The sequence below is a fragment of the Diceros bicornis genome, chromosome 31 (assembly GCF_020826845.1).
Source record: "Diceros bicornis minor isolate mBicDic1 chromosome 31, mDicBic1.mat.cur, whole genome shotgun sequence".
Lineage (NCBI taxonomy): Eukaryota > Metazoa > Chordata > Mammalia > Perissodactyla > Rhinocerotidae > Diceros > Diceros bicornis.
Window position 1 is genome coordinate 26,469,363 of NC_080770.1, and position 12,026 is coordinate 26,481,388.

The 12,026-nt window shown below is 36.9% G+C and overlaps 1 protein-coding gene across 5 annotated transcripts in view; it reads right to left on the reverse strand.

Annotated features, from left to right (window-relative positions):
* The window catches only part of TTC17 (tetratricopeptide repeat domain 17), a 118,543-nt gene that overhangs the window by 82,749 nt on the left and 23,768 nt on the right, over positions 1 to 12,026 (reverse strand). For all 5 annotated transcript variants that reach the window (XM_058527119.1, XM_058527118.1, XM_058527120.1 and 2 more), the window contains exons 3-6: positions 6,616 to 6,785; positions 5,869 to 5,980; positions 5,507 to 5,638; positions 492 to 601 (exon numbers count right to left, since the gene is read on the reverse strand). In XM_058527119.1, the coding sequence (XP_058383102.1) occupies positions 492 to 601; positions 5,507 to 5,638; positions 5,869 to 5,980; positions 6,616 to 6,785 (524 nt within the window). The remainder of the gene's footprint in view (positions 1 to 491; positions 602 to 5,506; positions 5,639 to 5,868; positions 5,981 to 6,615; positions 6,786 to 12,026) is intronic.

A 12,026-nucleotide genomic window follows, 5' to 3' on the forward strand; every position in this document is an offset into this window, starting at 1 on the left:
TTCCAAGTTATTGCCTTAGGAAAATAACTCTGAGTATACTTACAGAGGGAGAAAATAATTTAAGAAAATCGTAATGTTTCATTTTACATAATTGACGGTGCTTAGTCAATCTGATCGCTATAAATTCTACCACAAAAATAAGGTCTGGCAGACATTTTATGATTTTAAAATGTATTTAGGGCTTATATTTGCTTTAAGAAAAATTTGATGTATGATAATTTCTCCAGTCAAGGTCCTTGCATTCAAGTGAATCAGAGAGTGTCTACATTATGCATTTTTTCCTTAATAGCAATCAAAAGTATATTATGCTATGATCACTTTGAAGTCTTTGACATCTGTCATTTTTGTGATGGGACTTTATTTCTCTGAACAGGGATGGAGGAGAGTGTAAGCACAGTGCAACGCTTCTTATTGTTCTCCTGTGTACTGTTTCTTTAACAGTGCTGAGTCATGTGGAAGAGAGCAGGAGGTCCACAGAGGAGGCATCTCACCTGGGAGAGAAGTGAAGTGCTCGCATGGCACATTCCACCACCTGATACGGCTCATTCTTTATTCTCCAGTAAAACGCAGCCATGTTATACAGTACCCACGAGGAAGAGTTCTAGAGAGTCAACAAAGAAAATGACAATCAAACACAACTCAAGACAGTTTCTTCACCTCAGAATGTTCAAAATGAGCACCTTTACTGCTCCATCTCTTCCGAAATTCAAAATGAAGAAGAGCAAGACCTACTATAGCAGCGATAAAGCAGAGGACAGAGTACAAATAAACTACACCTGTTAAAAGAGCCTCCTGACCCTCAGTTGAGTGAGTGCATTAAGGTGTGAGCTCCATAAAGAGACTGTCCAACTCCGGCCATCATTCCAAGGGGGAAAGGGACCATAACTCGTCAGACCCTATTTCAGGACTTGAGAAGTCAGGACCTAACCTACTTAGAAATGCCAGTTGCTCTAAGGTGAAATTCCTGAAATTAATATATCACAAAGTTTCCTATTTATTTAATATCTGAATGAAGGTACATATGTAAGCAAATGACAAGCTTATGTTTTTGTAAAACGTGAATTTTTGTCATTTTCTCATGTGTGTTCAGAATCTAAACCTTCACACTGCTAAAAACTATGTCTTTAGTATATAGTAATAAGTGTATTATTTAGTCAAGTTAAAACAGAATTTCAGATAGGTTTGCTCCTTTTGTGGCTTGAAGCTTTGGTTCCTTAACATATATTGAATTTCAACCACATGGAGATCAAAACACTAAACTGGACCATGTCAAAAACTCAATGTCAGTAGGTGTAAACCCAAGTAGAAAAATTTCAAATTGAGCATGGAAAAAAAAGTCATAAAGCTTAAGACAAATTGGGAAAAAGATATATGACAGCCAAAGTTTAATATCTTTTTTTTCAAACGACTTTTTTCAGGGGGCCATCCCAGTGGCGTAATGGTTAGGTTCAAGTGCTCCACTTTGGTGGCCTGGGGTTCGTGGGTTCAGATCCCAGGTGCGGACCTACACACTGCTCATCAAGCCATGCTGTGGCAGTGTCCCACATACAAAATATAGGAAGACTGGCATAGATGTTAGCTCAGCAACGATATTTCTCAATCAAAAAGAGAAAGATTGGCAACAGAAGTTAGCTCAGATTTTTTTTGGTGAGGAAGATTGGCTCTGAGCTAACATCTGTTGCCAATCTTCCTCTTTTTTTGCTTGAGTAAGATGATCTCTGAGCTAACATCTGTACTAGTCTTCCCCCATTTTGTATGTGGGTCACTGCCACAGCATGGCTTGACGGGTGGTGTAGGTCTGCGCCCAGGATTGGAACATGTGAACCTGGGCCACCGAAGCGGAGTGCACTGGACTTAACCCCTATGCCATGGGCTGGCCCCTTAAGATCTTTAATATATAAAGAGCTCATAAAAAATCTAAACAGAAAGACAAACAACCAAGAGAACATGGGCCAAGAACACAAACAGACAATTCAAAGATATGAAACAATGGATAATTAGCAGGTGAAATGATGTAAAACTTAAAGAAATAGAAATTAAAAGGATACAAGTTTTCCTTTTATAAATTGGCAAAGATTAAAAACATGCCTTGTGGGCCGGCCCTGTGGTATAGTGGTTAAGTGCACGCACTCTGCTGCTGGTGGCCCGGGTTCGGATCCCGGGTGTGCACTGATGCACCGCTTGTCAGGCCATGCTGTGGCGGCGTCCCACATAAAGTGGAGGAAGATGGGCATAGATGTTAGCCTAGGGCCAGTCTTCTTCAGCAAAAAAAGAGGAGGATTGGCATGGATGTTAGCTCAGGGCTGATCTTCCTCACACACTCAAAAAAAACAAAAAAACATGCCAATACTCACTGTTGGCTACACTGTATATTAACTTCAGATATTAACTGTATAAATGTTAGATTAGTACAGCATTTCTGGGGGACAATTTGACAAAAAGTATATGAAAAGCCTTAAAAATGTGATTACCCTGTGGCTCCCACATTTCCACTATTAAAAATTTATCCAATGAGAATAACTGTTTTAACTATAAAGATGTGTAAAAATAAAAATTCAAAAGAATATATTATAAAACAGTAATTATTTCTGAGTTTTTAAATTATGGTTTTTACCTTCCCTTTTATAAATTTTTTTTATATAGTCTGAATTTTTTACAAGGACCAATTATTTTAAAAATAGTTATCTTTAAGATTAAAACTAAGGATAATTCTGCGTTAATCATCTTTAAGTATTCTATCTTCCAGGACTGGATATGATTTTTGAGTGAGGCAATTAAAGGTTTTAGTACTATGTGTAGCTGGCTAACGAATATGACATGCTTTAACTATTGACTTATGACTTAGTTTCGGTCTCCTTTTTGATAGTCTTTTGAGAAACTTTTCTTTCAAATCAACAAATGTTTAAATTTTTAGCTCTTATTTTTAGACAATATTGTGAATTGGGACAAAAGATCAACTAAAAATTCTACATGAACTACTGAAAACATCATGATAAGCAGAATACTCTGCATCACAGCATATTGGAAGTAAGAGAAAAATAAATCTTTAAAGAAAAAATCCTTCCATAAACTCTCTCATAAAATCTCCCCCAAAATCGATAAATGTTTGAATGTCACTGTTAATTACTCTCTCCTTCTTTTGAACACTTTTTTCCCCTTGATTCTTAGTATACCACATTCTTCTGGACACTCTTTTCGGTCTCTTTTGGGGGTCCTTTCCCCTCTGCTTGAGAGAGAAATGTGGGAGGACCCAGAGTGTCCTGTTCTCAAACCTTACTTATTCACTCCCATGACTATAAATATCCCTATATAACAGTTATTCTCTATACACTCAGCTCTGACCTCTCCTGGAATTCCAGACTCATATTGGTATTTCAAATTTAACACGGCCAAAACAGAACTCTGTCTTCTCTTCTCCCACCCTAACCCTGCTCCTCCTTCAAGTTGCTCAAGCCAAAACTCGAGGCATTATCTTTGATCCTTTTTTCTTCTCATTTCCCACATCTAATTCATCAGCTTCTAAACTTTCTGAAATAGTTTTAAGTCCCTCCATTTCCACTAGCAACCATTCTAGTCCAAACCACCTTCATCTCTCTCTCTTGAACTACTGCAATAGCCTTCTAACTGGTCTCTCTATTTCCAGTTTTGGCCCCCTTCAGTTATTTCTCCATATAAGTTTAAGAGTGTACTTTAGAAATACTAGATGAATTATGTCATTCCTCTGCTCCAGCTTCTCAGCACACTTGGAATAAAATTCAAAGTCCTAGCCCTGGCTTTCAGAGCCCCACACAGTCTGGCCTTGGCCTACTTCCTTGGCTTCATTCCTATCATCCTCCCCTTGGCTCACCAGGCTCCAGCCATATTGACCTGAATTTAGTTACATGCCACCTATTATAGACTGAATGTTTGTGTCCCCTCCCCACTAAATTCATATGTGGAAGCCCTAACCCCCAGTGTGACTGTAGTTGAAGACAGGGCCTGTGAAGAGCTGATAAAGGTTAAAAGAGGTCATAAGGGTGGGGCCCTAGTCCAATAGGGCCAGGCCCCTCATAAGTAGGGCAAGAAATACCAGATCTCTCTCTCTCTCTCTCTCTCCCTGTACACACAGAGAAGAGGCCATGTGAGGACACAGTGAGAAGGTGGCCATCTACAAGCCAGGAAGAGAGCCCTCACCAGGAACCGAATCAGCCAGCACCTTGATCTTGGATCTCCTAGCCTCTAGAACATGAGCTATCAATGTCTGTTGTTTAAGCCACCCAGTCTGTGATATATTGTGACGGCAGCCCAAGCTGACTAATATACCACTGACCTCAATAAGGCTTCAAGACCTTTGCCTCAGCCTAGATTGCTCTTCCTTGATCTTTGAATTTTGGTTTCTTCTTGTCATTCAGATATCAGCTTAAATTTCACCTTTCCAGAGAGGATAACCCCAACTGTTCAATCTAAAGTAGCCATTCAGTTACCCTCTATTTGAATTTTCTATAGAGCACTTAGCACTATGATCTACTTTCACCTAACCATCCTCTGAAGGATATTTTAAATCCTAGGCCAGTTTTCCCTTATTACTCATCAAGTTCTGGGGATGCAATATTTTATATCACCTTCAGAAAAACAAGATGAAGATGGTAACTTAGCTACAAAAATAATCATATATAAAATATATAATGTATTTGAATAAACTGTACATAAATGTTACAGTTATACATTTTACTTAATACTACTATCATACTGCTTAGAAACCAGCCTGTATTTTATGATATCCCTTGGCACAGAGAAGAGTAAAAGTCATTCTCTAAATTCCCACATGTTATCCCGAATGATACATTTAAACTCTTGGGTCCTGTTACATAATTCCCTATTTCAGTTTTTCAAGTAGATGTTCCCTTAAAAGAAAACCATAAGATTTTATTTTTGGTGGTGACTCTTTTTTTGGTTCAGAGAACAGTGATAATCTATGTATTGTGTGGAGATATATCAGACACTAACGTTAAATTTTCTTTCACATTCAAAATATATAACCTAGCCCATAAGCCCTGTTGCTTATACAGTTTACAATTTGTTTTTTTCGTCAATTAGTTTAAATAAAGCTTTTCAGCACCCCTTCCTGGTAAAGAAGACTGGACTATCAACATTTCTCCCTAGCTTTGAACCATACAGTTTATATTAATGTAATCATAGGGCTGGCCCCACGGCTTAGCGGTTAAGCGCGCGCGCTCCGCTGCTGGCAGCCCGGGTTCGGATCCCGGGTGCGCACCGACGCACCGCTTCTCCGGCCATGCTGAGGCCGCGTCCCACATACAGCAACTAGAAGGATGTGCAACTATGACATAACAAGTATCTACTGGGGCTTTGGGGGAACAAAAAACATAAAATTAAAAAAAAAAAAATAATGTAATCATAACTTAAAATCACTCTCTAGACAAAAACGAGTTAGGTAGGTATTTTCTGAGAGAAAAATATTTATTCACACAGAGTTTCTTGTCTCCTTAAGTCATTCACGACTTACCTTCTGTAGGCCTTCATGGATGAGGTGACCTATGTCATCTATACTCCTTCCTAATCGTTTAGATAAATATGTGAAGATCGGATCTTCTTTAGGTAATAGAGGTGCAGAAAGATTAATTCTCTCTTGTACACCCTGAAGAGAAGAAAAAATTGAAAAAAAAAAACAGAAAAAGGAGATTATAAGACATAAAAGAGCACAAGTAATTTGGTATCTTGTAGCATTTATTGTGAAGGAATTTTAAGAAACAGGAGATGTTTGTAAAATTATAAAGCTATTTGGAAGGAGAAAGAGTATTTATAAGTAAGACACTAAATTAAAGAAATAATGCATAAAAAAAAAAAATCCCAAATCTCTCTACTTACTCGCAAGTGCTGAAAAGCATGTATACTATACGGAAGTTCTAGAATTTTAGTACAATCAGGTTGCTCTGGGTCTGGAGGGACAGGAGATTCTGTGTCTATATAATCTTCAGGGCTAAAATCAAGAAGCAATGAATGAATGAAAGGTGAAGAAATGTCAAATTTTTTCCCTAACTGAACCATATTCTCAAAGCATCAAAACTTTACAACCAATAGTAGTCAACATGCATATCTTTTCACACAGCTATTGTTAGAGTAAAATATTTTGGGAGTTCAACTTAAAGGAGGTAAATCAAGAGTTAGAATAAGTAGGTCAGAGAATGTTAAGATTGTGCACTTTTTAAAAGCTAACATAACACTGCTTAATTCTTTCCAGAAATGTTAAATTTACACTTTTATTGACAGCCTCTCCACATTTTTACCAGTTCCTAATTTTTAAATATTTTTTCCAATTTGATAGATGAAAACTATCTAAATGTTTTCATTTGCACTCATTTGCTCATTCCTGAGAAACATTTTCTCCACATTTATTGGCCATTTGTATTTCTTTTAGTATAAGTTGTTCCATTTTCTACTGTGGTATTAAATATATTTGATTTGTAAAAATTCTACATGTGGTATGTATTTTGAACTTTCAAATTTCAATAAACTCATCTGTGATTAAAGCTTATACTCATTAGAAAAATAACTTATTGAGAGAGGTCTGCCCAGGAAAACATAATTGTATTTTTGGGCAGGGAATCTCTTTACCTGATGTCTTTGCTCTCCAGAGTTATGTACGTGCCATCATACAGGTCCAGGTCCCCCAAGGGCACCTTGGCTTTGATGCAGTCTGGATCCTCTTTATTATGTCTTTGCTCCAGTCCCGTGTCTCTGTCCTCATTTTCTTCTATGTGAATTTTTTGAGCAACTAATTGTTTCTGTTGAGAAGAAAATAAAAACACAGTGGATTTTTCTAATATTTCAGTCTAGATACCACGTAAGAGAAAGAAGAATTCAATGTGTTAAAGAAGTCAGCGAATCCTCTAGAAGGAGACGAGGATTCTGAACATGGCCAACTAAGTTAACTCAGTTGACAGAAATTAGGTTCTCTAAACAGGTGTCCACAGACAGAAAGGAACAGAACATGACACTTATAATATTGGCACATGAGTGCCTTCATAATATGATCTCTGACTACCTATAAAGCTGCATCTATCAACTTAACTTCCCCGGCACAGAATGGCTCAGCAATTAAAACTCCCTCGAATTGTCCAAGCACATTCTATTTCAGTCCTTCAAGACATCCAGCATGTTGATACTGCTACCTGGAATAACTTCCCCTAATGCCCTGTGTTCCAGGTGAATTTCTGCTACTCATAATTTTTTTTTTCAAACATACAGAGGAATTACATAAGCACCCATGTTTCTGCCACCCATATCTATCATATCATAACATTTTGCCATACTCACTTCAGATTTTTTTTAAAAGAAAAAAAAAAGTAGTTGAAGCCCTTCTTTACTGCCTTGGAAATCCCCTTCTCCCTTCCCAAAGTTACTGCTAGCCTGAATTTGTTTTATCCATCATTTCTATGTATATTTTTATAAAATATTACTATATTAGTCTTATTCTCTTAAAATGTTACTTTATATCTATATATCCAAAATCGACATACAGCATTGCTTTGCAAGTTTTAAAATTTTACATAAATAGTATCATACTGCACATAACATTCTACAACTTTCTTTTTTTTAACCTCATATTATGTTTTTGAGATTTATCTGCATTGGTCAGTATAGCTCTAAATTTTTCATTTTAATGGATGTAGAAAAATTTATCCATTTTCCTGTAAACCTTTAGGTTGTTTCTTTTTTTAATTTTTTTTTGCTATTAAAATGCCACAATATTCTTACAAAAGTTTCCTTGTGCACGTGTTCAAGTTTCAGCAGGGATAAAAATATGGGGTCCTCTGGAATGCACATTTTCAGTTTTATCTAGACACTGTCAATCTGCTCTTCAAAGTAGTTCTAACAACTAGAATTCTACCAACACATTATGATAACATCCATATCCCCACAAATTGACCAACACTTGGTTTTGTCATGCTTCCTAATTTATGTCAATCTGGTGGGTATGACATGTTACCTTGTTATAATTATTAGGGTAGACTGTTACTACTATTAACACATTTGCTACTCTCCTTACAAGAGGACTCGACATCACTGTTGTGCTGGACTCAGACGCGGTCAATAAGACTTGTTTTGGCCAATGCAACATGAGAAGTGCCATTTGACTCTTCTAGAGGGAAGCACTTTTAGAGACAATGTACGCTTCACCATGTTCTTTCTTTTCTCTCATGTACTGAGAATGGCAATTTTCCAGACAGTGGCTACTCTGTCATCTTGGGTCCTGGCATAAGGATTAGAGCGACATTTAGTGTGACCTTATTGTTTTAAGCCATTAAGATTATTGGGATGTTACTAATTGATCTGTCTCCAATTACTGGTTCCCTCTCCTCTCTTTTCCTGTGGCTAGACTATACTACACTGCCCTACTGACTTCAGGCTTGGCCATGTGACTTGCTTTGGCCAATGGAATGTGAGTAGAGATGGTGTATGTCACCTCTAAGTAGAAACTTTAAACCGGCTTATTAGTGGTTGTTCTTTTAGACTCTGCCTTCCTTCATGAGAATAGCATCGAGATTTTGGGACTATTTGTTGCCAACGTAAAAGTTGACACACACCGCAACAAAATGTAGACTATCTTAACTAATGCAATCATTAATGAGATTGAACATATTTTCATGTTTATGAAATATTTTGTGAATTGACTGTCCAAGTCTGCCCATTTTTTCCCAGTTTTTTAATTGATTTATAGAAATTTATGAAAAGAGTAATTCTGTAAACTCAGTCTTTATCAGTTATACACATTGCAAATATCTTCTCCCAGCTTGTAGCTTATCTTTCAATTTTGCTCATGGTGTCATTTGCTAAAGAGAAACTTTTAAACTTAAGATGGTCAACTTTATCAATTGTTTTCTTGTTTGTGATTTCTGTGTTATTTAAGAATTCCTTCTCTATCCTGATGTCATAAATATATCAACATAATATCCTATTTTTTTAAGTTTTAAAGTTTCACTTTTCATATTTAGTGCTATGATCTGAATGGTTTTATCCCCCCAAAATTCATATGTTGAAATCCTAACCCCAAAGGTGATGCTATTAGGAGTTGGGGCTTTTGAGAGCTGCTCAGGCCATGAGGACGGTGCCCTTATGAATGGGATTAGTGCTTTTATAAAAAAGCCTTCAGAGAGCTCCCCTCCCTTCCACCACGTGAGGGTACCTCAAGAAGGTGCCAGCTATGAACCAGGAAGAGAGCCCTCACCAGAACGTGACCATGCTGGTGCTTTGACCTGAGGCTTTCCAGCCTCCAGAACTGTCAGAAATAAATTTCTGTTGTTTATAAGTTACCCAGTATGTGGTATTTTGTTATAATAGACAAAGACATTTGGGTTTTTAAACTGTACAGGAAATGATTTTTGTGTACTACAAGGTAAGAATCTAATTTTTTTCCATATGTACAATCAATTTTCTAAGATCATTTATAAAGAGTTTATCCTTTCCCCATTATTCAATTTTGACACTTCATATTTTTCCAAAACTCTCTACATTATACTTAAGTTTTCAAATTTACTGGCATAAAGTTTTTATAGTACTAACAACAATCTCTTTAGTTTTTAAAAATCTTTATATCTGCTTTTTCATCACTAATATTTCTTTTTTCTGTGTTTTCTCTTTTTTGCTGATGTCTTGCTAGAGTTTTGTCCCACTTATTTATTTATTTTTTTTTGTGAGGAGATCAGCCCTGAGCTAACATCCGCCAATCCTCCTCCTTTTTTGCTGAGGAAGACAGCCCTGGGCTAACATCCGTGCCTATCTTCCTCCACTTTATATGGGACGCCGCCACAGCATGGCTTACCAAGCAGTGCGTCGGTGCGCGTCCGGGATCCGAACCAGCGAACCCCGGGCCGCCGCAGAGGAGCGCACGCACTTAACCGCTTGCGCCACCGGGCCGGCCCCTGTCCAACTTATTTTTTTAAAAAGTATTGTTTTATTGAAACTGTTTTTTTTTTTTTTGGTGAGGAAGATTATCCCTGAGCTAACATCTGTTGCCAATTCTCCTCTTTTTGCTGAGGAAGACTGGCCCTGGGCTAATATCCATGCCCATCTTCTTCTATCTTATATGTGGGACGCCTGCCACAGCATGGCTTGATAAGCAGTGCATATGTCCATGCCCAGGATCCAAACCTGCAAACCATGGGCCACTGAAGTGGAGTGTGTGAACTTAACCACTATGCCACCAGGCTGGCCCCAAGACTGTTTTTATTTAATTGATTTCTGCTATTACTGTTACTTCCTTCTTTATTATGTTTATTTTAATCATTATGTTTATTTTATTGTTTTCTAACTTGAGTTGAATATTTAACTTATTTCTTTTGTCGTCTTTTATTTTAATAAATGCATTTGTCTATAACTTTGCCTCTAAGTATATCTAAGCTTCATTCTACAAATTTCGAAATGAGGTACTCTCACCATACTTCAGTTTTAAAAGTTTTGTGATTTCCTCTTTAAACCATGGGTAATTTAAGAATGCACGCAAAATTTTCAAATACTTTAGTTTTTCCTCCTTTTTTCCCCATGGGCATGTGTATTTTTATTTTATATTTTAGCTTTAATTGTACTGTGGTCAGAGAACATGTTATGCATGACAACAAAACTTCATAATTTCTTTTCATCCTCGTAGTGACCAATTATGATAAATGTTCCACTTTTGAACTCTTAGGGCACACACACTGTGTTTTTTTCCCTCTCTTACTCTCTGTCAGATTAAGTATGTTAATTTTTTCCTATTTCTTATAATACTTTTGTTGGATTTATCAGTTTCTGATAAGGATTTGTTAAAGTCTCCTACTCTGATTATGTATTTTTCACGTAATTCTGTCAGTTTTGGCTGTTTTGATAATAAACATACACATACCTTTGAGACAAGTATGTAATATTAAATCCCTTTGGTGGATTGTTAATATGGAGTCTCTCTATCTCTATTAATGATCTTAAATTCTTATTTTGTCTGAGACAAACTTACCACCCTTTAGGATTGTAAAATCCAAAATTCTGAAAATTTCGAGTTTCTTCTTAAATTTTGCACTAAAATTCACATGGTGGCAAAACCTGATAAAAAGCCATTTTATAGTCTTCATCCTCTTAGTGTGAAAATTTACATATTTCACTAAAGAAATAGTAATGTATCTGATTAGGGAGTTTGAGACTCGATCCTCTTGGCAGTAGAATGTAATACAAGATATCTGTACCTATAACATTTCTAAAACAACAACAAAAGAAAGTAAAAGGCTGTATTCCAACTACATATGGCCCTAACGACTTCAGATGAGAGACTGTGAACTTGTATAAATACTGCCATATCTTTCTTTTGCTTAGTATTTGCGTAGTAAAGACTTTTTCTATCCATTTATCACCACATTTTGTGTTAGGTGTATTTCTTATATGCACCATATAGCTGGACCAAATAAGAAATCCAATCTGACAGCCTGAGTTTTTAATCAGCAAGTTTAATCTGTTTATATTTACTGTGATTGCTGATCTATTTGGATTTATTTCAACCATATTATCTTGGGTTTTCTTTTTTTTTTTTTTTGTGAGGAAGATCAGCCCTGAGCTAACATCCATTCCAATCCTCCTCTTTTTGCTGAGGAAGACTGGTCCTGGGCTAACATCCATGCCCATCTTCCTCTCTTTATATGGAACGCCGCCACGGCATGGCCTGACAAGCGGTGCATCGGTGCACGCCCGGGATCTGAACCCGGGCCGCCAGCAGCGGAGAGCGTGTACTTAATCACTACGCCACGGGGCCAGCCCTTGGGTTTTCTGTTTATCATTTTTTTTGTTTGCTGCTTTTGTCTTTTTTTCCTGCCTGCCATGTGCTTGATAACATTTTCTACATTCCCTCCCCTCTTCTTGTATCTTCTCTTTACTTGTAGGTTTAACTATAGATTGTATTTCTATTATTTTAGTGTTTGTGCTTACTTTACCGTTGGTTAAGTTTTCCATCAGTAAATATTTCAGTATGTTTCTGAAAGATACTCTTTCAAAAAATAAAACCA